This window comes from Cibotium barometz, chromosome 31 (genome assembly GCF_041138505.1).
Source record: "Cibotium barometz isolate CiBa-2024 chromosome 31, ASM4113850v1, whole genome shotgun sequence".
In the NCBI taxonomy this organism is placed as follows: Eukaryota; Viridiplantae; Streptophyta; class Polypodiopsida; order Cyatheales; family Cibotiaceae; genus Cibotium; species Cibotium barometz.
In genome coordinates, this window is record NC_141076.1 from 23,937,346 (window position 1) to 23,964,473 (window position 27,128).

The 27,128-nt window shown below is 42.0% G+C and overlaps 1 protein-coding gene across 4 annotated transcripts in view; it reads left to right on the forward strand.

The window, feature by feature from the left end:
- Window positions 1-26,631, forward strand: part of MOR1 (ARM repeat superfamily protein) — a 73,384-nt gene extending 46,753 nt beyond the window's left edge. For 2 of the 4 annotated variants that reach the window (XM_086824912.1, XM_086824911.1), the window contains exons 28-54: window positions 155-265; window positions 334-483; window positions 572-646; window positions 732-810; window positions 887-1,026; window positions 1,117-1,218; window positions 1,445-1,519; window positions 1,679-1,774; window positions 12,627-12,728; window positions 12,817-12,918; window positions 13,083-13,265; window positions 13,365-13,476; window positions 13,679-13,755; window positions 13,848-13,927; window positions 14,854-14,922; window positions 15,019-15,160; window positions 15,333-15,455; window positions 15,722-15,799; window positions 15,892-16,050; window positions 16,156-16,314; window positions 16,440-16,537; window positions 16,720-16,876; window positions 16,979-17,098; window positions 17,249-17,344; window positions 17,515-17,586; window positions 25,522-25,804; window positions 25,978-26,631. In XM_086824912.1, the coding sequence (XP_086681038.1) occupies window positions 155-265; window positions 334-483; window positions 572-646; window positions 732-810; window positions 887-1,026; window positions 1,117-1,218; window positions 1,445-1,519; window positions 1,679-1,774; window positions 12,627-12,728; window positions 12,817-12,918; window positions 13,083-13,265; window positions 13,365-13,476; window positions 13,679-13,755; window positions 13,848-13,927; window positions 14,854-14,922; window positions 15,019-15,160; window positions 15,333-15,455; window positions 15,722-15,799; window positions 15,892-16,050; window positions 16,156-16,314; window positions 16,440-16,537; window positions 16,720-16,876; window positions 16,979-17,098; window positions 17,249-17,344; window positions 17,515-17,586; window positions 25,522-25,804; window positions 25,978-26,276 (3,339 nt within the window). In that variant the 3' untranslated portion in view covers window positions 26,277-26,631. The remainder of the gene's footprint in view (window positions 1-154; window positions 266-333; window positions 484-571; window positions 647-731; window positions 811-886; window positions 1,027-1,116; window positions 1,219-1,444; window positions 1,520-1,678; window positions 1,775-12,626; window positions 12,729-12,816; window positions 12,919-13,082; window positions 13,266-13,364; window positions 13,477-13,678; window positions 13,756-13,847; window positions 13,928-14,853; window positions 14,923-15,018; window positions 15,161-15,332; window positions 15,456-15,721; window positions 15,800-15,891; window positions 16,051-16,155; window positions 16,315-16,439; window positions 16,538-16,719; window positions 16,877-16,978; window positions 17,099-17,248; window positions 17,345-17,514; window positions 17,587-25,521; window positions 25,805-25,977) is intronic. The other 2 variants (XM_086824914.1, XM_086824913.1) reach the window with 1 other exon arrangement.
- Window positions 26,632-27,128: the final 497 nt, after the last annotated feature.

Consider the following 27,128-nt stretch of genomic DNA (forward strand, 5'->3'; position numbering starts at 1 on the left):
TAAGGAGCTAAAGAGGGCCTGACATTAGTCATGAGCATTACAATCACTATGTATGTTATCTGGTAATAATTTTGGAAGTGTCTGAAAGTTAGGTGACGCTTGTGTATGTGCACTCATTGGTACTAATACTTGTTGCGGCAATGTTCCAACACAGGGTATTCTTGCAGATATCTTGAAATGTATGGGTGATAACAAAAAGCTGATGCGAGAAACAGTCATTAAGACATTAGATGCATGGATTATTGTTCTACATCTTGAGAAAATGGTAAATACTGACTGATAAGCTGATGTTACACCGGAGAGCCTCTCTTTTACCGGGTGGTTTTTCTGCAGATACCTTATGTTATTCCAGCTTTGGTAGATGCAAAGATCTGTGCTGATGGCCGCAAAGAACTCATAGAATGGTTGACAAGGCAAATGGTGAAAGTTAATGATCAAGCGGAATTAGTACAACTCATAAAGCCTCTGGCCTTGTCGCTGCAGGTACAAACACTTAGCTTGAATTCTCTTTCTTGGAGTTTGAAATAATCAGTAAAATAGTCATCATCTTGGATGGAATGATTTTCTGCAGGACAAGTCTTCAGAGATTCGAAAAGCAGCTGAAGTCTGCTTGATGGATCTTATCAAGGCTTGTGGGCCAGACCAGGTTTGCTTGGAAGGTTTTCAAATCCTTGATGAATCTGGAAAGAAAGGTTTAGTTCTTTAAATGTATTTAGTTTTTTGGATTGCAGGCAAGCCGGGCTGTTAGAGATCTTCAGGGCTCTGCTTTAGCAGTAGTGCAACCGATTTTGGATCGTCAACGGTCTTCAGGTATGTTTTATCGTTAGTGGATGTTCTGCAGCTTATAGACATTTGTATTTTGGATTGTAACAATGTGTCTACACAGATTTTGTGGATTCAGTAAACACAAACAAAGCTGGACTTGGGAAGGTGGGGGGCACTAAGAATGTAAAATCAGTTACGAATGGTTCTGGAGAGCGCCCACCCTCTAGATCCGGACATGGAAGTTCTCGAGCTACTGCTATAGTACGATTTGCACATTTAATACTTGATTTTACGTATGCTTTTATTTCAATTTTGGATTTGACCTTTTAAATGTTTTCCCCCTATTTTCAGAAAGGGAATGTTATCAAGGTTTCAAAACAAGCTGCGGCAGTAGCTGCTCAAGATGCAGCTGTCCAAGGACAAGCCCTCTTTAATTTGAAGGACTCCAACAAAGTAATCTGTGTAATCAATTGCCATTTCAATCTGCATTGCAACAGGGATGCTATAAACTCATGAATCATTTTATAGTAGTATGGGATTGTTTGTAGCCAGTTAAGTAACTGTCAGCTACAAACATGATTGTGCTTTTCGTCCCCAAAAACGTCCATCTATGGTACTTGCAAATACTGAAAACAAGTTCTCTGTGCATGCATGGGTAACAGTTTTCATTTGGCTGCAGGAGGAACGAGAAAAGTCCCTTTCTCGAAAGGTGAAATTTGAAGAGCCCAGGTTGGAACAAATTCAGGAGATTGAGGTTAGTGTGTTTTTGTGAGATAGAATGATTTTTTAAATAAATACCAGCAGATGTGCTTTTGAAGCTTTCGTTTTGATACTTTTTGTTTTTGAGCTTGCACATAGAATGTGAGGAAGAATATAGCTTCCCAGCCTCTTCTTACACATTTTGATGTTGCAGGCTGACCTTATGAAATATTTTCGAGAGGATTTACACCGTCGGCTTTTAAGTCCAGATTTTAAGAAGCAAGTTGATGGCTTGGAGCTGTTGCAAAAGGCAAGTTCCATGATCTTTGTGTATTGTGTGTGTGGAAATTTCGTAGGGATCCATGATCTACTTTTGAAGTAGGCTCGCATCTGCAGTCTCTGGCATGTCAATATTGGCAAACAATTTGTGTGTTTCATTGATATATAATCTTGTGGCAGATAAACTTGTATACAGTGCTACTGTGAAGTTTGTGTGAAGTTATGGCATTGATAAATATAGTTAATTGAGCAGATATATGATACTGGATGGATAAGTAGCTGTCGCTGGCCGATGCGGGGAGGGAAAGAGAGGGAGAGGGGAGAGGGGAGAGGAAAGGGAGGTTTATTGATGTTTGTGGGAGGATGGTCAAGACGATTTCTGAAGCTAATGAATTGAAATAGAGTGGTGTGTTTACCCACCTTTTTATTATTGGTATATCTACACCATGTCTCAGTATCATGCTGCTGATGTCAATGCCTTTTAAGACTATACAAACCATTATCTGGTAGTGCTCGCCCTGATAAAGTGTAGTGATTTTGGTTGGTTTTCATGTTCTTTTTGTTTTTGGTTACTGATGAAAGACTGTGTGTCATTGTGTTTTTTGGTTTTCTGTAAGTGTCAGTCTTATAGATGTCTCAATGGCCCATCCTCATCCTGCTCAGTCAGGTTTATTTCTTCTGGTCCCTGGGAGCAAAGGTATCCTATCCACGAGCGGTGTGGCGTGGACAATAAAGTGTTGAAGTGGCTTGCAATATGTGATGTAAGCTTAACAGGATGGAAGTGGTGATGAGCAAATAAAAAGCAGTGGCAATTTGGATTTGAAGCTGCAAGTTGCTTGGGCTGATGCACGCTACAAACCATTAATAAATTTGCTTACACTACAAACTATGCATAAACTTGCTCACACTACAACTTTGTGCTTTAATTAAGAAATGTAAGATACTTACCTTTTCATATAGCTTTTGAGATCCGCTAAGCGTTTGTTCAGCTCCTGCTGCAAGTTTGTAATACAGTGGAGAAATTTCTTCAAGATGCAACATTGGTGGTCCTGCTAAGCTTGAATACTACCCTGCTCAATGTAGACCTTCCACGAAATGCATTTGCAGCAAATGCTGAGCTGATTTTTCATGTCCAGCCTCACTGTGATCTTCTGATCGAAGCTTTCAACTTAGGTAACACAGGCGCTTGCTAACTAGAAGAAAGGAATGCTACCATGCATACTCTAATGGGTAACATGGGTGGACTTGAAGAGCCCAAGGTGCTTGAAGCTTTCAAGTGTTGAAAAGATTATTCCCATGCAAGGACTCGGTGCTCATCTGGATATTTAGGAGTGACATTACAATCCACCTCCAACACTCCTGAAGTGAAAGTGTTGGCTTTTTTGCTCGTTTTTCCGGACCAGCCTCACCATTAATCTTCCCATTGAGGCTACGAGCTGTCACGTGAGTGAGAGTGGAAGACTTAAACATAAATTAATGCTAAGCACATGAGTGATTTATGCTAATCAAAACATTTCAAGACACAATAGAGAAGAGAGTTGTAACCCTAATCTACTGTATATTCAGAACATGCTATATTTACGATGATGATTTTGAATGCCTTGGCTTGTTGGCTGATTTTGGCTGCCTTGGCTGCTAATCTTGACACCTTGGCATCTGACCAATGTCTTCTGAGACCGACCATGAGCTCATGTTCAAGATCTGTTGACCGTAGATTTCCAAATTACATATGCATCTGCATAGCTCATGTATGCTTGTGCTGGTTAGATGATTTGCTAGAGGTATGCCTTGTTTTTGCGTGCTGCCATTGCTGTCGTGGGTGAGTCTTGTAGCACTGGGAACACCTGGAATTATTGACTATAAGACCGTGTGAGTAGCCTTGTCATTGACTAGTGTTAGGCACTTTGGAGGGCTCTTATAAAGAGGTGCCAGAATTCAACCCAAAAGCCGTGTTTTGGGGCTTAGACAAATTTTGAACCTAAAGTGTTCACACTCATTAATAAGTGAGTGTGAATGTCTTGAATGTGGGCACTGCAGCATGTGTAAGGCTGGGCTCCCACTACACCCATAGTGGGAGGCACCCTCTTCTATGGCCTATGTGGGGTGCCCATGACTATTTTCAGTAAGTGTGGCACTTGGTCGTATGCTCAAACACTTGGCAGGAGATTCTCTCCAGGGTAAAGTACCTCAGCTACCGCCCTCTCCAATCCTTTACTGGACTAGGCGAGCCTCCCAATGAACTCTACCGGCTCCATCATCACTGCTGTATCACCATATAAGCTAACTGCTTGTTATTATGGCCTGTATGGAGTTCATGCGGAACTGCCTGCCATCTCTAGAAGCTGTCCAATACCGATTCAACCTGATCGAGTGGTTGTACGACCTGTTTTCACTGCTCTACGGCCAATATCTGCTGTCACGGCTATGCAAACAGGCAAATGGTCTCTTGGCTTCTTGAAATTAGACCTCAACTTGTATTGATGGGGAGAAACAGTTAGGGTTTCACTTGTGGGAGACACACACAGAGAAGAACAAGGGAGAGAGAGAGAGAGAGAGAGAGTTGTGGGGATAAGTCAACTCATGAGGCATGAGTGTGTGACTCCCCTATCACACATGTATATTGCACTAGTACACATAGTGCACTTAGTACATTAAAAGTACTAAGTGTACTATGTACTATAACTTATGGGCTTGTACACACTATAAGGGTGGGCATAACGCCTTTACCCCAACAACCTCCCACTTAAAGGCAAAGTGCCCTTAAGTAAAAGAAAAAAAAATCAGCATGTACATGATAATATACAAGGCCATATCAAGGCTGAAACTGGCCTCATCCAATGCCCATCAAGTGTCTGCAATGAGCAAACCGCTCCGGAGGCAAACTCTTTGTCAACAGATCAGCCGGGTTATCATCCGTATGAATCTTAACAAGCTGAATTTGCTTGTTCTCTATCACCTCTCTGATGAAGTGATACTTCACATCCACATGCTTCGTCTTTGCATGAAAGACAGGGTTCTTTGCCAACTGAATGGCACTCTGACTGTCGCAATGCAACAATGGAATATCCCCTGTATAGCCCAAATCAACCACTAACCGAGATAGCCATAATGCCTCCTTGCAAGCCTCTGTGGCTGCAATATACTCGGCCTCTGTAGTAGATAAGGCTGTGCACTTCTGCATCCTGGATATCCATGACACAGCACCTCCTGTGAATGTAAACACATAACCGGTAGTAGACTTCCGGTTATCTGGATGACCGGCATAATCCGAATCCGTGTAACAATGCACTAATGCATCCTGTTTGCCAAAACAAATGCACATATCCTGTGTGCCCTTCAGGTATCTCATGACACCTTTCACTGCTTCCCAATGCTTCTTGCCAGGGTTGGCCATGTATCTAGAAACCACTCCCACTGCAAATGCAATGTCCGGCCTAGTAGCAACCATGGCATACATGAGACTGCCACAAGCTGAAGCATACGGAATCTTGGCCATATCAGCCCTATCTCTATCTGACTGTGGGCTGTCCATAGCACTGAGTTTCACATATGGAGGCAAAGGAGTACTAGTCTTCTTTCCCCCGTCCATATTGAACCTCTGCAAGACTTTGCCAATGTATTCCTTCTGAGACAAATACAACACATGTTGATTTCTGTCCCTAAGTATCCGCATACCCAAGATGTGATTTGCATCACCCAAATCCTTCATATCAAAGGTTTCATGCAGCCTCTTCTTCAAGGCATCCATCTCTCTACGAGATTTCCCGGCAATCAACATATCATCAACATACAAGATGAGGATCAAGAGACTGCCATCCAAAGCTTTCTTGGTGTACAAGCAGTGATCTATGTCACTTCTCCTGAATTTCTGAGATTTCATGAATGTATCAAATTTATGATACCATTCTCTTGGTGCCTGTTTGAGTCCATAAAAACTCTTTTTCAGCTTGCATACAAGCTTCTCCTTTCCACTCACTGCATAACCCTCTGGCTGCTGCATATATATCTCCTCATGGAGATCACCGTGAAGAAAAGCAGTCTTCACATCCATTTGAATCAAGTCCAGATCATCATGCGCAACCAAAGCCAACACAGCTCTAAGTGTGGTCATTTTGACCACTGGAGAGAAGATCTCATCAAAGTCCACACCATATTCTTGCTTGAAGCCCTTAGCCACTAACCTGGCTTTGTATCTTGGCTTTGCATCGGCTTTGCATCTGGTGCAACTTTGAGCCTGTATACCCACTTGCATGGCAAAACCTTCTTGCCTGCAGGCAAATGCACCAACTTCCATGTTTCATTTTTATGCAGAGAATCCATCTCTGACTTCATGGCACGCTCCCATAGAGCTTTGTCTGCCCTCTGTAAAGCCTCCTTATAACATGAGGGCTCCCCACAGTCAGTGAGCATCAAGTAGTCAACCCCTGGAACAAACCTGTCAGGGGCTCTGGAGGGTCTAGTGGACCTCCGTACCCAATGACCATCATTTGCAGGTTGCTGTCCAGCCTGCATATCATTCATTGGTGGCTCCTGTTCCATGGCATAAGGCTGAAATATCATGCCCGGTATTTCCTCCAACTGTGGTATATCCATAGGGATATCTTCTGCCATCTCTGGCTGTCCATTTGGACCATTTTCAGCACCATTTAAGGACTGGTTTTCCTGCTGTAATGGCTGATTTACAGCCCTTGGTTGTTGTCCATGATGTCCATCATCATCAAAGATGACTCTGCCAGGCTCCTGTTGCCTTGCAGGCTCCTTATACATGCATGTTTCATCAAAAATGACATCATTGCTGCGTATGATCTTTCTATTCATGGGATCCCAAAGTCTATACCCCATTTCACCTCTGTCACCATATCCTAGGAATATGCATTTGTGAGACTTAGGATCAAGTTTGGTGCGCATTTCCTTGCGTATGTGCACGTACGCAACGCAACCAAACACTCTCAAGTGCTTGTGTGACGGAGGCTTCCTTGTCCATACTTCTTCTGGCACTTTCCCACCAAGCCTCGTGTTAGGTGACCTGTTTATAAGGTGAACGGCTGTCATAACAGCTTCAGCCCAAAAACCATGAGGTAATGCAGCATGTGACAACATAGAACGGACCTTCTCCTGAATGGTCCTGTTCATCCTCTATGCTGTCCCGTTTTGTGGAGGATCATAAGGAGTAGAGAGCTCCCTCTTGATGCCTTTAGCATCACAAAAGTCCTGAAACTGTTTGGACATATACTCTCCACCATTGTCGGAACGCAAAGCCTTCAGTGTTTTGCCAGTTTGATTCTCAACATGAGCAACAAACTTCTGAAACACGGAGAATGTATCACTCTTCAAACGAAGAGGATAAACCCACACCTTGCGTGTGGCATCATCTATAAAAGACACAAAATATTTTGCCCCTCCCAAAGAAAGCTGAGGCATCTCACATACATCTGTATGCACAAGCTCTAACTGAGCATCTTTCTGTCCAAGAGCTTTCTTGTGGGGGCACTGTAGTTGCCTACCATATATACAATGCTCACAAAACTGAAAACTTGAAAACTTTAGAGAAGGCAAGTAACCCAAACGAGACAATTGCTCCATTCCCTTGACACTCATGTGTCCCAACCGGCTATGCCACATAGAAATTTCCGGCAGCTCGGTTGCATTTACATTAGCATGGTGACAAACACCTGCATGCATAAAGTAAGGAGTGTCCACCTTAGAGCCTCTGGCAACAACCAGTGAGCCCTTACTAATTTTCCACTTTCCACTACCAAATGTGGTAACATAATCAGCATCATCAAGCTGTCCAGTAGAAAGTAGATTCTTCTTGATCTCAGGCACATGCCTGACATCATGGAGCATAAGCTGTGAGCCATCTGAAAATACAACCCTTACATCACCTCTGCCAAGAATCTTGCATGCATGGTTATCACCCAAATAAACCACTCCTTCATTGCCAGCAGTATACCTGACAAACAAGTCTCTGCAACCTGTGACATGAAAGGAGGCACCTGAATCAATGATCCATGAGTGCATACCATGACCACCTGTAAGAAGTGAATGGGCATCAAGTGAAGAAGTAAATAGGACCTTATCCTCACTGCCACCTGCATGTGACACCACTTTTGCCACCTGCATGTGACACATTGATTTCTTCAATCTTGACTCCACTTTTGCTCTTCGGCTTTACATCTTTGGCTTCATCTTTCTCTTTGTCTTTGCCGTTTCCCTTTTCCTTTTGATCATTTTTCCATTTGTAGCATTGCTTTTTAATGTGTCTCTTCTTGCCACAATAATGGCATTCCAAATCCTTTTTGGAGCGAGACTTGCTCCTTCCCCTTTCTTGGCTTTTCCTCCTTTGTTGGGATCTCCCACGTGCATTCATTGCATTGGACTTTCCAACAGAGTTGTTTTTCCTGTTCATCTCTTCTTGAAGAAGAGCACCCTCAACATCTGCATATGACAGCATAGCATGCGAATTGCTAGTGGCTGTCCTGAATGTGTCCCAACTCTCTGGCAAAGTGCATAACAAAAAAGTGGCTTTGAACTCATCGTCCATTGCCAACTTTTGATTTATAACTTGGCTGACAATACCATTAAACTCATTGAGATGGGCTGTCATAGACGCCACTTCCTTCATCTGAAGACCTATGAGTTTCTTTAACCAATACACTTTGCTTGAGGCACTTTGTTGGGCATACAAGTCCTGCAATCTCTGCCACATTCCCCAAGCTGTCTTCTCTTCACGAATGCTGAAAAGTAATGAGTCTGACACAGACAACATGATAGTAGATCTTGCCAGCTCATCCATATCTTCCCACTCTTCAGCAGTAAGAGAAGCGGGCATCACACCCCTTTCTTTGATAGGCTTGTGCTGCTTTTTCTGGAGCAACACATTGTAGCACTAGGTTTGCCAAATATCATAATTATGCGAGCCTTCAAGCTTCTTGATGTGAAGCAATGAAGAGCTCTCACCTGTGGTTGCCATAGCAAAATGCAACCTGTCAATGCCTGACTCCCTGCAAAATGTGTAAACACTGCACCAAAAAGCACACAAAGTGCTCACAGTTTTTCTCCCAAGCTTTATCTCCCATTGCGGAAGCACAAATGCAACTTTTCTCCCACTTTATGTGATGAAAACACCAAAATCTGGTTGCTGCAGATTTTGGACAGCACCTCAAATGTGCTCTTTTGCCCTTCCAAAGTACTGTACAGCAGTACCAAGTGCTCACCAATGATGTACCAAACCTGTCCCGGCAAGTACAGCAGCTGAAATTGAACCTTTTGGTCACTCAAAACAGTGTACAGCCATGCCAAAACATGCACAAAGCTGTGCCAAATTTGTACCAGCAGGTACAATAGCAATAAATGCTCTCCTGGTTGTCCAAATGAGTGAAAATCAGACTTTTACAGTCCCGAACACTGCATACAACAGTCCCGAACAGAAATTGGGCAAAAGCCCCTTGACTGCAAGCTGATTTTTGAGGATTCAAGGCATAAATGTCTTGCCTGCTGCTTTGCCAAGCTCAACAAGCATACAAACTTGAAAAGCCCCTTGATTTGAGATCAATTTCTGATCATACATGGTACATTGACGCACATGAAGGCATCCAGAGTGTTCACGATGCTTCCCCCTGGCCACATATACATCCAATACATGAAAGCTCCTTGATTTACAGGCACATTGAGTGCTTGTAAGGCATCAGCACATTATCCACAGCATCAAATGCGATCGCCTGCATGCAAATCAACCAAATCGGCACAAAAGCCCCTTGCAATTTGCTGCAATTTTGCCCAAATGTGCAATTTTTCACATCATACAGCATGTATGAGTGCTTAATTGCACAATTACATCAAAAGCCCCAAATTTCGACATCCAATTTCCTGCAAATTGATCCTGATTGTGACCAATGTCCTGCAAATTGATCGTGATTGTGACCAATGTCACCCAATTTTGCCAATTTTGCTCAAAATTGAGCAATTTGACACCTGTATCTGCTCAATTGTTGATTGTACTTGCTCAATTGCAAATCCCAAAAAAAAATTGAGGAAAATACCTTGTAATTTCTGATTTTTCTTCAATTTGCAGGCTGTTGCAGGAGATGGGGGCAATTCTTGCTGCTGCAGATTGTTGGTGCAGAAAGAGTGCTCTTGTGATTTGCTACGGGGGGATCATCCTCCATAAGCTGCCCAATCAGCCGCTCAAAGGGTCCGGCCATGGCTTCCACAGCTCGAGACAGTGCCGTGAGACCACCTCCTCCTCCAGGGTAGCTAGCCGTCCCCTCAACAACGCTTTCTTTGGCACAGGTCTCGGGTTTGGAGCAGCTCTGCCCAAGAAGATCGCTGCCAGGCCAGTTGCTATCCGCGCTCAGGAGAAGTACCAAGTGATCGAGCCTCTGAATGGAGACCCCTTCGTCGGTGGACTAGAGACGCCAATCACGTCGACGGGCTCCCTTCGCTACTGGCCAGGCGTCGCCTTGTATTCGCCTTCGCTCAAGTCTTGTGCTTCGTATTGTTGCTGTGCGCTTCGCTCGCCTAGTGCCAAGCTACAAGACGGGCTCCGCCCAACGATTCTTCGCTCGTGTGCCTTCGCCTAGCTGTCGCCGACTCAAGTAGCTAGCCGACGACTTCGCTTACGTATTGCTTGTGTTCGCTTCACATCGGGTTCACTGCTGGCCTGCTCGCTATGCTGCCTTCGCTTGATTGGCTGCGACTGACTCCTTGTCCGCCTGGATGCTGTGACCCTGATGCAAGCTGCTCAGCGCTCTCTGCCACAGCTGTAGTATGACAGCAGCAAAGCAAGCAGCTCGTTCAGCTATCAAGGAGAAGAGGGAAGAGGGAGGGATCACTAAGCTCTGATACCAGTTGATGGGGAGAAACAGTTAGGGTTTCACTTGTGGGAGACACACACAGAGAAGAACAAGGGAGAGAGAGAGAGAGAGAGTTGTGGGGATAAGTCAACTCATGAGGCATGAGTGTGTGACTCCCCTATCACACATGTATATTGCACTAGTACACATAGTGCACTTAGTACATTAAAAGTACTAAGTGTACTATGTACTATAACTTATGGGCTTGTACACACTATAAGGGTGGGCATAACGCCTTTACCCCAACATGTATAGTCTTCTGAAAGCGTGGTCTCATAAAAAATCAATTATCCCATAAACAAAAGACTAAAGCTGGGCGCCTCATGAATAATATGTAACTAAATACACGGTACCCATGTTATAAGTTGTCTGACCTTTTATCCAAAGTGTCCACCGTTAAAGATTAAGTTAACAAATCGCCATAAAACATGCTCAATTGTCCTCATGTTAACTGTGTTCACTTGTATCTTGTCTAGAGCATAGGCACCTCTCACATATCCATGTCATCCTACTAAGCACAGTCAACAGAAAGTGTGCTTTGCCCTTTCTTGGTGTTCTTGGATAATCTCCCATTCCCAAAGTTTGTACATCATAACTTGTCAAGCGTCTTGAGGCCCTGCAAAGTCCGCCTACATTTGATAATAGGGGAATGACCAAAATGGTGATAGGGATTTTGATGGCAGGTCATATATTGGTCGGCCATCACTTTTCATGTTCCTAAATATTATAAAAATTGTCCTTTAACATGTTAATATTGAGTCCAATATATGTCACAACCATAAGTGCATGTCCTGGGCACTTCTTTGCGTCTACCTGGCTGCCAAAATTGCTCCGATCTGCCATTATATGGTCTCTAAACTTAAGTATGATGCATGTCCAAGTGACACCGTATCAAGGTGTGCACGTGACAGTGCTTGCAAACCAAAGTGTCATTTTACAAACCGTTGTGAGGGTCTATGTTGCATAGCAGGTTGCTGCAGGATTGGAGCATCTAGCTTAAGCTTCAAAGCATATGGAGGGTAACTTCGTCCAAAGTTGAGGAGTTCAGGAACTTTGTTGATTACAAGTATGCCAAATTTGATTCATGAGCATTGGGTTGGGAATCTACACTCAAGGAAACATAGTCACTGAAAGTTGAGGAGTTAAGGAACTTTGTTGAGTACAAGTATGACAAAGTTGAATCATGAGCGTTCGGTTGGGAATCTACACTCAAGGAAACATGGTCACAACCTTGCATGGTTTCAAGTGCTTTGTTGTTCACTCCTTCCGCATCCAAGTTTCTTGGTTCTACCATCTCTATCGGCCTAGGCATACCTCTTTTGAAGAGTGAAATAGAGAAGCAATTGATCCGGTAGACAACCTATTGGATATAGACTTGAGATGCAGACAACTGTGGAACTTTAAAAGCGTCTTTCTCTAAGGTGTCTCAACCCAAGAAAGAAGGTGCTTAAACCGGGCCGAAGTTTGATGAGCTCGCTGAAAATCTGGCTACTGGCTCCCTTGGCTTGTTGCTCACAAAGATGGAGAGATTGTGGAGAGGGAAGACCTATTTTGAGGTTCAAAGTTGCTGGCCACTTGCATTAGTCGGCAAGCCTTAATATTCAGCCGGCAGGTGGGCTGTGGTGGTGCCTGGTTATGTGCTTCTTGTTGTCTTGAATAAATTTACTAGTAGTTTGCAATATTTTCATGCTACTCAAAGGAAAGACGTGATATTGCAGTGTATACACACATGATAGGAGTTTGGTCATTGGGCAGAAAAGAGTCGCTATGATCAGGCTTGATTACTTTTCAGCTTTATACTCTGTTTAGTATGCGTTTTTTTTCTTCCTTTTATTAAATTCAACCTGGGAAGCTTGGTTGGCTTCTTATACACATTTCTTTCAGTACAAAATCAGTAATGTGTTAGAAGCATTATGAGTTTCAGATGTAAATTTTTGCTGTATTCCTCCAAAAAGGAAAATTGTTGCGATACATGTATGTAGTAGCCAAACTGTGAACTTATTGACTTGCTCTCTTGGGAATCTTCAGTCCATGCCGACCCATACAAAGGAGATGATTGAGCTATCAGATGTTCTCTTCAAATGGTCAGTTCTGCGCTTCTGTGAGTCGAACACAACTTGCCTATTGAAGGTATAGACATAGTTATCTTATCTCTGAATTTTCATGCTTTACAATTTTATGGTCACAAGGCTGCATTAATAATGTCCACTTGGTGCAGGTTCTTGAGTTTCTACCTGACTTTGTAGAAGCTATGAAAAATGAAGGCTATACTTTGACTGAATCTGAAGCAAATATACTACTTCCTTGTTTGGTGGAAAAGGTGAGCATTGTGTGGGGACCCTTTGTCTTCAAGATGTTTTGATATGTACTAGGTGTGTGTTAAGATATGCATGTGGATGGTAATTAAAAGCTGCCATGATCATGTGGATGTTTTTTGGAAGTATTTTTTCTTTTTGGGTGAACTTTTGGATTTGGCATCTGCAGTCTGGGCATAATATAGAGAAGGTTCGTGAGAAGATGCGTGAGCTAACAAAACTCATATGCTGTATCTACCCTACATCCAAATTGTTTGTGTACATTCTGGAGGGCTTGAAGTCCAAAAACAATCGCACTCGAATTGAATCAGTGGATCATATAGGCTATATGATTGATCGTTATGGTGTTGAGGTTAGCTTGTTTCTATATTCCTTTAAGTTTCTTTTTTTCCAAGTGGCTTTCTGGGACTCGTAGAACTAAAAATTAAAAAGGTTAATGCTGTGTAAACAGATAGCAGGCCCCACAAAAGCTCTTCAGTCCATTTCTGTTCTTACATCAGAACGAGACGGGGAGATACGAAAATCTGCTTTACAGACTTTGGCAGTGGCTTATAAAATACTAGGTATGCCAGTTGTATGCCATGCATAATCTTAGGAATGCCAATTTCTCTTAGAGATTTGCTTTCTGTTGTCAATTTAGAAAATGAGCAATAAATGATGGTAGCAAGAAGTCTATTTTGGCCAGCGTGTTTTTGTTGATTGCTTTTTGAAGTTGTAGATATCATTTCAATGCAAAAATATACTTGGTGGTGTTTTGATTGACAGGGGACGATATCTGGAAACATGTGGGCAAGCTTTCTGATGCTCAAAGGAGTATGCTGGATGACAAGTTTAAGTGGAAGGTTAACATTGACATGCTCATGGTTGTAGAGGAGGTAATGAGCTTCCAAAAGTTGTTGAGTGACCAAGATCTTTTACCTTTTTGAATGGTTAGGCCCGGGAGATGGAGAAAAGAAAAGAAGGAAAGCCAGGAGAAGAAAGAGCTGCCTTGAGACGATCTGTTCGTGAAAATGGGTACAATGTCTCTAGGCCCCATTACTCAATCAAGACATCAAGGATTTTTTTATTTTTTATTTTTATTTTTATTTTTGGTGGGGGGGGTTGGTTTCATGCATTTCAAGTTTCAACACACCTCAGCTCTTGGTGAACTCTATCAGTGCTTATTGCGCCAAAGAAAGGAGTCAGGAGTGATGAGGCATGAATGCCATGTCTTTGCTTAGTTAATATGCCTTTTATGGTGGTCCACAATAGTTTGTATTAATGGGGATTTGATTTAGATGTGGGTGGAGCTGTGCAGTTCTTCTAATCGAAATGGGTAAGAGTATGCCGAAACACATATATGGGAACATTACAATTTCTGTCTTGGATCTTTTAAAAGTATTTGGGATTTGCTTGATATATTAAAGAAAGCTTTTGATTAAGGAATCAAATGTTTAATGTCAAAAGGATTTCCTAATGTCTTATGTAAGTTCGTGAATGCTTAAAAAAAATCTTACCACTGCTAATTGTTCAAATAATGCTGGAGGCTCGATTGGCAACTAACTTGTTTACTGTCTGGACCAATAATTAATATGTGTGTTGTCTTTCTGTAACCCTCAATTTGATATATTGGAATGCTCTCGCTTTGTGTCTAGTTGAATCAATTCCTTTGCTGTTTTCATTTCAATCTCTTATTTGTGGCGACTCTCTCCTTTACATTGCTTATATATATCTTTCTGTATCGACATTTATGTGGACACATTCTTCACGTTGCATACATCTATGTTTATACAGTGTCTATTATGAGGACATTTTTGTTCACATTGGACACTTCTTTGCTTAAGACATGCTGTGCTTAAGAGTAGTAATAATACATTCTAGTGCTGACATTACTTAAGATGCTTCAAGCAAGTTTACGGCCTTTATTCTCACATTTGTGTTCATATTGCAACACATGACAGTTTGGATGCCGCTGAACAAAGTGGAGAATTCATTTCAAGGCCGCTGACTGCTGCATTGGCCATCCAAAGGTTGTCTATTTGCACATATCTTTTTGTGTTAAACCACTCAAGCCCCCTTCTCTCTGTATCTTATGTTTTCTGGTTCGAACTTGGTCACTGCTGCAGCACGGGGAGATTAAATAATGGGCATTATGAAGGTGGATTTGAACAATCTTTTCTTGGCAGCAATTTGATCTCTTCAACTGGTGGTCCATCAGATTGGAATGAGGCTTTAGACATCATTGAATCGGGTGCAACCCCTGAACACGTAGGTTTTCTTCAAGTCTTGAAAATTTCAAGAGTGGATTTTGAAAAGCCTTTAATTAGTTCCTAATCAGTGCTTCATCACACACAAGTGAGACAGTCATTCTTGGTTCAAATTTATGGAACGGTCATTTTTTTGTTTGACTTCAAGTGGCCTTCTACTATTGATTGTGCAGGCAGTCGAAGGTATGAAATTAGTGTGCCATGAGCTGAATCAAGCTGCAGGAGAAACAGAAAGTACGTCATTGGATGACATTGCGAAAGATGCTGATCGTCTTGTGTTCAGCTTAACAAAGAAGGTCAAATGTTTATCTTGGAAAAAGCCTTTGAATTATTACTATCTTTGTTCCAAATTAGTATTACGAGGAGGGTGTATGGTCCACTGAAAGCTATCACTGGTTTACAAGGGTGAATTATTATTATCTTTGTTCCAAATTAGTATTACGAGGTGGGTGTATGGTTTATCACTGGTTTGTGGTAAACCTGCAGTTTATGTGTTTAATGCACCTGAAGATGCTAAATAATCCTGTAAAGTATTGGTTAAGAGGACATTATGGTCATGCAGGTAGCCACCACGTTTCATCTGGGTCTAGGTGGAGCATCATCGAGGTCTTGTAAATATGTACTGAACACTCTGATGCAAGTGAGTATATGGTTTGTATTGTTGGAGTGTTCACTGTTGAAGACTTCATACTGAAGTATTGATCAGTACAGGGTTTTTGATTTTTGTGGCAGACATTTCAATTGAAGAAGCTAGCTCACAATGTCAAGCAAGACACCTTGAATAAGCTCATAATGGAACTTCTGCTGTGGCTCCTAGATGAACGAGTTCCACTGATGGATGATGGCAGCCAGCTCCTGAAAGCTTTAAATGTTCTGATGTTGAAGATCCTGGTTATATACCTGTCATTTGCTTTAATCTCTGAATGTAATAGATAACATGATAGAAGAGTATGGATTACATTCTTATATTAGCATTATTGTGCATGCATTTTTCAGGAAAATGCTGATCGCACGTCTGCTTTTGTCGTGCTGATACAACTTTTGCGGCCATTAGATTTGTCACGATTTCCAGGACAAAACTCAGAGGAATCTGCTCTAATCAGGGGTCAAAAGTTTTCGGATTTGGTAGTGAAGTGCCTTATCAAACTGACCAAGGTTAAATACCTACATTTTATTTTGAACCTGTGCTGAAATTGACAGCACTTTCTATGGCAAAAGGATATCCTTAGACGTTTTCAATTTTATAACTTAGAGCAATGTTTTCCCGTGAAATGCAACAGGTTTTAGGTGCTACTATCTTTGAGGTGGATTTGGATCAACTTTTGCAAAGCATACATGAGTACTTGCAAGATTTGGGGATGGAGGAGATTCGAAGGAGGTGAGATAGTTGACTGATTTTTGTTGTGAATGTGTTGCAGGGATAACCATCTTCCCATAAGGTAGAGTTGACAGGGTTCTTTTATTGTCAAGAGGGGCATGGGGGTATGCAATCCTAAACGAAATTTGAAGTGGAATCCTAATTTTCTCTTCTTGTCATTTTGGGGGGTTGTTGGGTAGCAGAGCAGGAGCAGATGACAAGCCCCTACGGATGGTGAAAACTGTGCTGCACGAGCTTGTGAAACTGCGTGGAACTGCAATCAAGGGGCACCTGTCAATGGTTCCAATTGACTTAGAGCCGCAGCCAATTATTCTTGCCTACATTGATCTTAATCTTCAGGTGCTTTGCAGCTTGTCTTATTTGCTCGATGTTTGAAAGAAGCTCATTAGCTGAATTATGTAGCTTTATTTCTTATTATTATTGTTCTTAAATCACAAACAGACCCTTGCAGCGGCAAGAATGCTGACGCCATCTGGTGCCGTCGGTCATGGGCATTGGTCTGAGTCAACTCAAAATGGGGCTGCCTCGCCTGTGCCCCATTCCAATGAGGCACAGTTAAAGGCAAGAAAGCCAAAGCTAGCTGCTGGAATTCTATTAGTTATACTTTGTAAAGACATTTGAAATATTTGGATTCATTGGTTTCTTGTTTGTTGTTTTTTTTTTGGGGGGGGGGGGCTGGGGGGGGCTGGGGGGGGGTGTGGTTGTCAACAGCAAGAACTTGCTGCCATCTTCAAGAAAATTGGTGATAAGCAAACCTGTACGATAGGCTTGTATGAGCTGTATCGGATAACACAACTTTATCCACAGGCATGTCATAGAAAATTCTTGCTCAGTTCATAATATGAAAAGACACGGCAAGCTGAGAGGATGTTTGCTTTTTGGGGTCCTGTAAGGTCTGTGTCAGCTTGTGCAGTTATCTGACTTGGGAGAAGACCTTTGTGAGATTTATGGATACATGAGGTTTGTTTGGTATGCAGGTGGACATATTTTCACAGTTGCAAAATGCAAGTGAGGCTTTTCGAACATATATTCGAGATGGATTAGCACAGGTTTTTTTTTTTTTTTTTTGTATCACTTCGGGGGTTTTATTGACTTGAAGTATTATTTTTTGAAAGCTGTGATGGCATCTGTGTTAAAGCTACACCTTATTTGTGCATTCCTCTTTTGGCTTGAATGTTCATGCTTTGACACTTGTTCAATTCCAGCTCTCCCTTTTCATATCTTTCTAGTATTGCTTCATGTAACACCTGTAATCTAAAAATCAATCTAATGGCATATGTTGAAAAAATCAGGTAGCTGCATATATAGAAGTAAACTTAAAGCCTGTATTATTGTTTATTTCTGTAACGAGGAGTGACTCTGGAATATCTGGGTACTGATACAATCCACATGCATTCATAAACTCAGGACACCATCAACTGCTTTTCCAGGGTCTGTCTTGGTGTAGATTGGATTTGTGGGGTACTAGGAATGACTTGATTTGTTTTTGTTCTCTCACTTTTCTAGAGTCAATGTCAAGAAAAAAAAACTAGAATTAGGGCTAGTGCAGCAACACTTTAATGAATGGGATTAGGCAGGGTGGAAGGGGAGAGAAAACCATCCATTGAACTGAGCAAACCCTTGTTACATTCAGCAAAAATCGTGAGGTACATCCCTCTGTACAAAGCAGTTATTCCCCTTTACAATTATGCCTCCCCATCACCTTTTGAAAAATATCTACATACAAGGTGGCAACTTTCAGGCATCTAGGCCTCTCCAAGTACTCCTCTCCAACCAGACTTACAATATCAAAAACAAATATACCGGTCAAGGCCCTCCCCTCCTCCAAAACGGGTGCACACACACCAAAGTCTCCCATCTCTGGAAAAAAAGGAACTACAATTGGCCATAACATCAGGAATAATAGTCATAGAGGTCGTGTAATGTAGGTGGTATGGAATATAGAACTTCTGTCTTGACTCTTGGTTGGCTTAGTCTATTGAGACGCATTATTTATGGTCACAATCAGACCAGCTTTTTTTAAAGGAGTATTTTTAGGGCCCTTATGATGAGAATATTTGGTATCAGAGTAGTGCTGTATATTTTCATGGACATCTCTCGATCATCTCTGTGGTGGTCAAAATACCACGATGCTTTGCATTGGGGGCGCATTGCTTACATCCATCACTTTCCCTCTCAAATCCTTGACCACATGTAGACGGTTGTCATGCATAAGATTAACCATCTTTGATCACATGTGATGTGTGTGCTCTCTTGGACTGCAAATCAGCTCATATGGCTGCAAAATCCTCATCCTTGTGATACATCCCAGGCATCACCAAGTCCTAACGTGAGGCAACTAAAACTGCACCACATACGGTTTTTGGAACAATGCATCGGCCACAACATTCTTGTTTCCCGGTGTATGCAGCCACACACGGTTTTTGGGATTATGCATTGGTGACAACATTCTTCTTTCCCAGTGTATGCACAATTTAAAAGTGAAAAGTGGAAAGAAAATTGGCCATCTGTGTATGCCTTTCCGAAAGATTAGTTTGGGTAAGAAAGTACCTCAAACTCTTATGATCTATCTTAACTATGAATTCAATTCCTAACAAATAATGAGCACTCGATAAAGAACACACATATGATATGAGCCATCCGGAACAGCACTCACAAGGAATATGGGTTGGCTTGATGAGTCCCTTCTCAAAGCTCATTCACTTGGGTCATAACCTTCTCTTGTTGGCTAGCTTTGCTTGGTAAGCGGGCCTATTTAGAACAGAGTTGTGGGAAATTGGGCAAGCGCAAGCGCAAGCGCAAACGGAAATGGAAACAGAAACATACTTTTCTAGCAAGGAAAAGGGAAAGGGAGGGGGGGGGGTGTTGTGGTTGGTCATATAACAATAAATTGAAACAATTATACTTAGCATTCTAGAATCCAAACTCCACACACAAAACAAAAAGGATACAAGACTGAAGACTCGACACTTTGAAATCTAAAACGTAGAGTCTATAGCGTGACCTCAAGATTGAACATTTCTTGTTTCTGAAAGTCTTCTCACTTAGCATGATTGATTGGAACATCTTCTTGGGCTCTATAGGTTCATTTTCAACATCCTCTGCCGCCTCCAAAACCTCTTGAATTGTACGACTATACACTCTGGTGTCCATACCACTAGAGCACACCCCACATAAAAGCCCCCGTTAAGCATTTTATGATAGGTGGAGTATCCTTGAAGCAACTAAATTTCCTATTGAACACCAAGTTAAAACCTCAGGTTAACCTGAGGGTCAATCTAATCCATGCAAAGACAGTATAAAAGATACCACCATGTTCACATCCCAATCCGTATCCTTGGCTCCTACAGTCAGCTCCACACTATATTTTGAGTTACGTCAACTCCTAACAAGATTGCGTGCCACTCACCACTCAATGGCTATCCAGATTGTCTACAGATGTAGAAAGCGTGCAAGTCAATAAATTCCATCACAGTTTAGCAAAGACCTCTTTTTTTTTTTGAGTAGGGGTTGTACAAAAGTAACAAAAATACAAGTACATGACTTAGGGTATGGGTAGTCACAATTATTGAGATACTCTTGGACCCACCAAAAAGTGCGTGGATTTTGACATGAATCCCATGTAGGAATAGTCTCCTGACACCATTGGGTAATAGCGCGGTCATGTTGGTGAATGTTGGGAGCACTGATCAACTTGGGGTTCAACACTATTCTGCCACGCGGGACATTGGGTAATGATCACTCTCCAGCATATCTACTCTGGTGGAGGATATGGCCCGTGCCAACCCGATGGCTTGACGTGCTCAAAGAATTCTTACTTCATGGAATTAGCGTCCATTGAATCCACATAAATACTACCTTGTGAGTCCATGCAGTTCCGTCAAACTTGCGAAATCTTATTGGAAAAAGTAGTAGTAAAAGATGAGGTTTTATGGGTTGGAAAAAAGTGAATTTAGTGAAAAGCTTGTAAAGGTGAATGAGAAAAGAAGAGGCAAACAAATTCCACGTGAACGAGAAGTTTAGAATGACCGGCGCCAATACTCTGCTTCGTGCATTGGGAGAGCTTTTTGAGAGATGCTTGGGAGATGTCAAGGTATATGAGAGTGTAAATCTTTTTATAGGCTACTTAAAAAAACATTTTTGCTTTTCCCAAGAGCTGGTCCCCTCCTAAAAAAAAAGGCTCAAACTCTAGCTTTTTTAAGGCTTTTAATACTTCGCCTTATAAAGCATGGCTCCTAGCTTTTTATAAAAAACATAGCCCTTTGCTTAGTAAAGCTTTATCCTTAGCTTTAAAAAACAAAGCTTTGCTTTTCGTGAAAAAAACATGACCCCTTACTTTTGTTAAAAATACACAAAATACTACCATGCTTTTAAAAAAATTCTCTCTTCACCTCTTCACACGCATGCACACATGGCGCGCTCTCTCTCTCTCTCTCTCTCTCTCTCTCTCTCTCTCTCTCTCTCTCTCTCGTGTTTCATCACCTTTCATCACCTTTCTCTAGCGGCCATGTGCGACCATCTCCAACGCTCTCTCTCTCTGTCTCTCTCTCTCTCTCTCTCTCTCTCTCTCTCTCTCTACCCTACATGTGTGCAATCCTTGTTCGAGACAGGATAGAGAACATATGTAAGAAACTGTAGCAAGGTTTCCTAGATGCGACATCGAACTCATTGCGTGACTGCGATATCGAACTCATTGCATGACTGCGATATCCAATTCATTGCGTGACTGCGATAGATTGTCGCTAGTGACTCACCACCCAGCCGTAGGTTGAATACTGCGAAGGACCGCTGAGCCTAAGGTCAGATTGTTGTGAGTCTCCCAATTATCAATGACCTCAACATGGCATCCCATACAACCAAGCCAAATCGCTCGTTGACAACTCCATGAGCGAGAGATCCTTCACGCTCCTTGGTAACCCCAAGCCACTACATGGTCTAATAAGTGATCCCAACTCACTTATATAATAATCACCTTGCTATAATTGACCTCCTTGTATTTATAAAGCTTTCCTACTTGATTTATAAGCTGTAGCCATTATTAGTCCCTAGTTATTATTAGTAGCGTGTGGCTATTATTTCCAATCCAACGGTCATCCTAGACCTTCACTTGGTAGTGTCCTTAGCCTACGTGTGAGTCCTCCAGGTCCCCACGCCCGTGGCTAAGCCTTAACCCTTGGAAAACCCAACTATTGCACCCAAGGAAACTCTCTGGTTGAACCTATCTATCATGGTCAAACATGTTTAGGTTTTTTTCACCGGCCAAATTGGATGAATCCTAGAGGCAACCTTCTCTCATAAAACTAGAATCTTAACAATGCTATTGCCAAGAACCTTGTTGAGGATGATTTGAGCTTTGGCTAGGTCTTCCATATGAGTTGGAGCCTTTGCCTCTATTGTCTCTTCCTCTAGACCTTTCGATGAAAAGAAAGCATTCTCACCATACCAATTGTTAGATGACTTTGATGAACTTGCAAGAATGTGTTCTTCTTGAATCATCTTTGGGATGAGTTCCTCAAATGTAGGCAACTCCATGTGAGAGTGAATTGTCTTATTGCGTTTCTTTGGTCCATTTCCTCTAGTCAGTATGTTCGAAAATATGTGATCTAGCAGCCATTCGTAGTGTGAGATCCTTAGTGATACCTTAGAGTGTCTCGTTCTAAGGTTAGAAGGCTCATTTCCTCTAGTCAATATGTTCGAAAATATGTGATCTAGCAGCCATTCGTAGTGTGAGATCCTTAGTAGTGTGAGATCCTTAGTGATACCTTAGAGTGTCTTGTTCTAAGGTTAGAAGGCTCATTTACTAGAGTAACTAAGTGTAGGTCTAGTAGATACTTTCCCTTGATTGAGGCATCACCTTTTAGGTGGGACTGGTGAGTAATCTAACAAAGGTGGAGAGATTCATGGACTCTAGGCGCCCCCCTCTCATGAGCCTATATAAATAGGGTACACTACTCACTCTAGGGAGCTAAGTGGAGAGTGTTATGCCCATGCTTTGTGTACTTGCTTAGTGGCTAATATACTAAGTGGTCCTTTGTGGAAATACTCTCCTCTTTGCATTTTCATTAGCATGTGTTTATGTGATGCTTTGTGGTGACCTTGAGTACATTTAGTGCGCATTGTTTACATCTCATTCTTATCTAAGTGGTGGCATGATACCGAGGCAAGATGGTGTACTCAGGAGAAAGAGTTACATGAGTTTATGCACAACTGAAAATTGGGAGACGTTTCTTGTATGGATCCAAATTTGTTGTCTTGATCAACCATGCAAATTTCGTCATTGTCAGGTGAATAAGGTTGAGCGCCTTAGGATTGGAAGACTTTTACATCCACTTGACATCCCTTATACTAAATGGGAGAGTATTTGCATGGACTTCTATCACCGGTTTACCATGCTATGCCATTTGGGTGGTGGTAGACATAAATCGTAACGGCTCCGGAGTTGGCTTACAATAGTTTGTTTAGTAGCTTTTCAGGTAATATGGTTTACCTTGTGACATAGTGAGTGATAGGGACTTGAAGTTTACTTGACACTTCTAGCATCTAGTCTTCTAGAAATTGGAGACCAAGCTAAGTTTGAGTTCCTTTGATCATTCTCAATCCAATGAGCAAACAAAGATGGTGAATCAGGTTTGGGAGGATATGCTTCATGCAAGAGACCATCAAACTGGGAGAGGTACATCCCAATGGTTGAATTTGCCCATGATAGTTCTAAGCATGTAGCCACTTGCTGCATGCTGATGTAGAGTACTAGCCTAGATCTCTGGTGGCCATGGGACTTGAAGAAGGTATTCTGAATGATGTGGCTAGGGTTTTTTTGGGACACATGCAGGAGATGCTAGCAAGAGCTAGGGATTCTATCAGGACTTAGAAGTTAGTAGGATAGAGCACGGTTAAATGTTTAGAGAACGTTTGTCGAGGGGAGTTATCCTAGGGAATGCTTGTTTATTTGCTAATACGTAAGAGTTAAGAGACGTTATTGACAAGGAAGGTATCCCTAGGTACTATAGACCTTTCCGGATTTTTAAAAATATCAGAGAGGTTAGTCTATAAGTTAGAATTGCCTGAGAATGTGAAATTCATCCAATCTTTCATGTCAACAGACTGAAAGAGATGTTGGGAGCTGAGGATAGCACTGTGACTCCTCAAGAGCTCGTTGAGGTTAAGGACATGGAAATGGTAATTGATTTCAAGGAAGACAACGTAGAAATAAGTTGATCCTTGAGTTTCAAATAGTGGAAAGATAGGGCAAAGGAGGACTCGATGTGGGAGATAGTTGCTAGTTTACAGCATAGGTTTCCTGGTTTTCTTGCTTTGACAGATTTTTGTTTCCAAGAGTGGAAACGTCTGAGGACTGGATTATGTACCTGGAGCTGATCCTCGGATATGTACCTGGAGCTCATCCTCGGAACCTAATCCAATAGGGCTAGGGGACCCTTATATTAGTGTAGAGGGCCCACATGTTTCAGATGTAAAATGCTTTACTTGCATGTGCAGGCATCCGAGAAAGGACATTGAAATCCCCCCATATCTAAACAAGTGATGCCTTTTCATCTCTCTCTCTCTCTCTCTCTCTCTCTCTCTCTCTCTCTCTCTCTCTTCCCCCCCCCCAAAAAAAAAAAACAAGTGTAAGTGCGCAGTGTGTAGTGTGTCCATGTCGGACACTCCTCCCCTGCGATGAACTCAACTCTCCCTAACTCAATTCAAAGGTGATGGGAAGACATCCTCATGCATTTTCAGTATGAGACTTGTGTCTATGTGGGTTTCTCAAGGAACCTTCCTTTGTAACCCTCAAAAAATGCTTTAAACTTGAGTTTTGTGGGGAATATTGGTTGTGTCAGCCATGTGTAACTCGTGTGAAGTCATGTCCAGATGGATTGTGCAGTTGATCTCGCATATGGTAAATGGGTGAGGAATCAACTGTGCTTTTATTTATCATAGAAGTAATGGGGACATATATTTCTCAATCTCATGACAATGGTGCTTTCCATGATGGCCTGTGTGCTAGTTTGAAGTGCGTGCTATTTTAGGAAGATTTTTGGGGTGAAGTTCACATGGGTGATTCGCAAAGGCATCTTTAAATCTGAATGGATGTGGTACAATCAAGAGTCAGATCTTGGTAATGATTGTCCACACTTTTATTTCTTTGACGGAGAAGAGGTGCAAGTCAAATTTGATTTCACTGTGATGTATACATGAATACTACGTTGTAGAAGGCTTATGAGAATCACAAAAGTGTTGGTGCCAAAAAGTTGTATGGTTTGTGAAACAAGTGGTCTTAAGGCTCGAAGAAAACGGAAGTGATTGAAAGTAATTGGAAATCTTTGGGACATGAAATCTATTAGTTTTGGAAGAGATTGAGCTAAGCATGAACTATGTTTGGTTTTGGAACCAGGCGTGAAATGATTGTGAGATCGTTTTCTTTGAGGTTTGTGACATTTGCTCTTGAGAGATGCAACAAGTGCCAGCTCCGGCCAATATTTGTTATCAAGGAGCAGGATTTGTAAAAGGCAGTGAGAATCATTAATTGGAATGTTGGTATGACTGGAATCCATGGTGGCATAGGACAATACATCACCCCATTGCTCATACTAACGAGGTTCTTGAGTAATAACCGTTATTTCTAGGGGCTCAACGATGTGTAGCATGGGATACGAGAAGGACAAGGGGTGCGTGAGTATGGTGTGACTGGTAAAGTATAGAGTGGATGCCTGAACATCACTGGTATATAGGCAGATGGGATGTTAAACAATCAATACCATGCTAGGGTGTTTATCCTTTTTGGGAACTGCTTCATGTTCTTCTCCACGTTTTGTGTGCTTGATGACTGAGCGGCTAGAGGGTTTGCTTGGGAGGATCTGACACCATTCACGGACTCACTTAGTACTATCACCCTCGACATCATCTCTGAAGGAAACACGAGAGAGAGAGAGAGAGAGAGAGAGAGAGAGAGAGAGAGAGAGATTATAACTATGTCTAGAAAACAGATGGAAAAGAATGCTGCTGCGGGACGGACGCCAGGAAGCTTGCCAATGGTTACTCCTCCACCTGTTTCCTCTCCACTCCATACTTCCCCAAAATTAGCACCGCCTTCACCTTTGAATACAAGACTGCAGTCAATTAGACTGGAAAGTTCTGTGGGTAGTCAGCTGCAAGAAGTCGGGGAGTATACAAATGGGGCGGCATCACCTCCAGCTACCACAGGTTTCAAGAAGGAAATCAATGCAAGGTCTTTCATAGGGGCACAAGACAATATGGCAAATATAGCAGGTATTTGAATTGAGGAGGCTTTTATTTTCAAGCTAAGAGAAATGAAGCTATATATATATATATATATATATATATATATAGGGGGCGGGGATGGGTTTGAAGAAAAGCCCTGCTTTTCTTATTCTTTCCTGAAAGTGTATGTTCTTACATGGTCTGTACTTTCTGATGTGAAGGGGAAGCAAAAGCGAGCTTTGCAGCACCCACACCAGGAACTTTAGATGCAATCAGGGAGAGAATGAAAAATATACAGGCAGCGGCTGCTGGAAAGCTTCAAACAGTGGGACAACATTCAAATGGATCAACCCTTAGTCTTCCTCGAAACGTAACTTCACGGGCTGTTGACTTGCCCAGCACAGATTTTACACCTCAGGTTGTTGAAGGGCATCTTCCTGTTGAGGACAAGGCATTGTCAGGGCTACAAGCAAGGATGGAAAGACTGAAAAGTGGAGGAGTGTTGGGAAATTTTGTGTAGGAGTGTCTTCCATAGTCATCAGGAGGTGATGTAAGTAAGAAACATGAAAGCCCGTTTCCCTTAATACTGGGAATCGCCCTTGACAAATGCGTACGCAGAGGAGTTCGTGCCCCACCTGGCAGAACAAATGCTTCAAGATGGGCCCAAGCTTCTTTTAGACGAATCCTTTTATGCTGTACATCATTGCCACAACACATTGTTGAGGGGTTTGAGTATTATGTATAATAGTTTAATTCTTGCAAATCGGACTTTCACGAGATGTAAGGCTTTTGTCTTTTGTCCTGCAAATTGCAGCGAACTAAATGCGAGCTGTTCAGTATAAATCAAAAGGTATCCTATGATGCCTTTCAATTGAGTGCAGGCTTTTATTCATTATGAAGTGGATATATTTTGTTGGTGAACTGTTGCTATGATATTGCCAGGCTTTTTTTACAATTTGTGGGGTAAGACTATCGTATGGTCCTATGTCCTTGTTATATATTCTTGGTGACGTGAAGTTCTGAAATTGACTCGTGAAAACCAAGTCATGGCAGGATGTTATTGGTTGTAGTGACACTTGCTGCTCTGAACTGCTCAGTGCATCCACGGAAAAATAAGCCCCAACCCACATGTATACCCAGATTAGCTGTAAACCACAGAAAAATAAAAGCCCCAACCCACATGACACCTTGCACATAAGCGTTGTAAACCACAGAAAAATAAGTCCCAATGTTGGTACATGTACATGCCCACATGCAAGCACTTGCATGTGCACGTGGGGTCTCAGCTATGTCTTCCTATTACCTCGCAAACTGATGTAATTGAGAGTGAAGGATCTGTATGATCATGGTATAAGAGGATAGTTATTTTTTT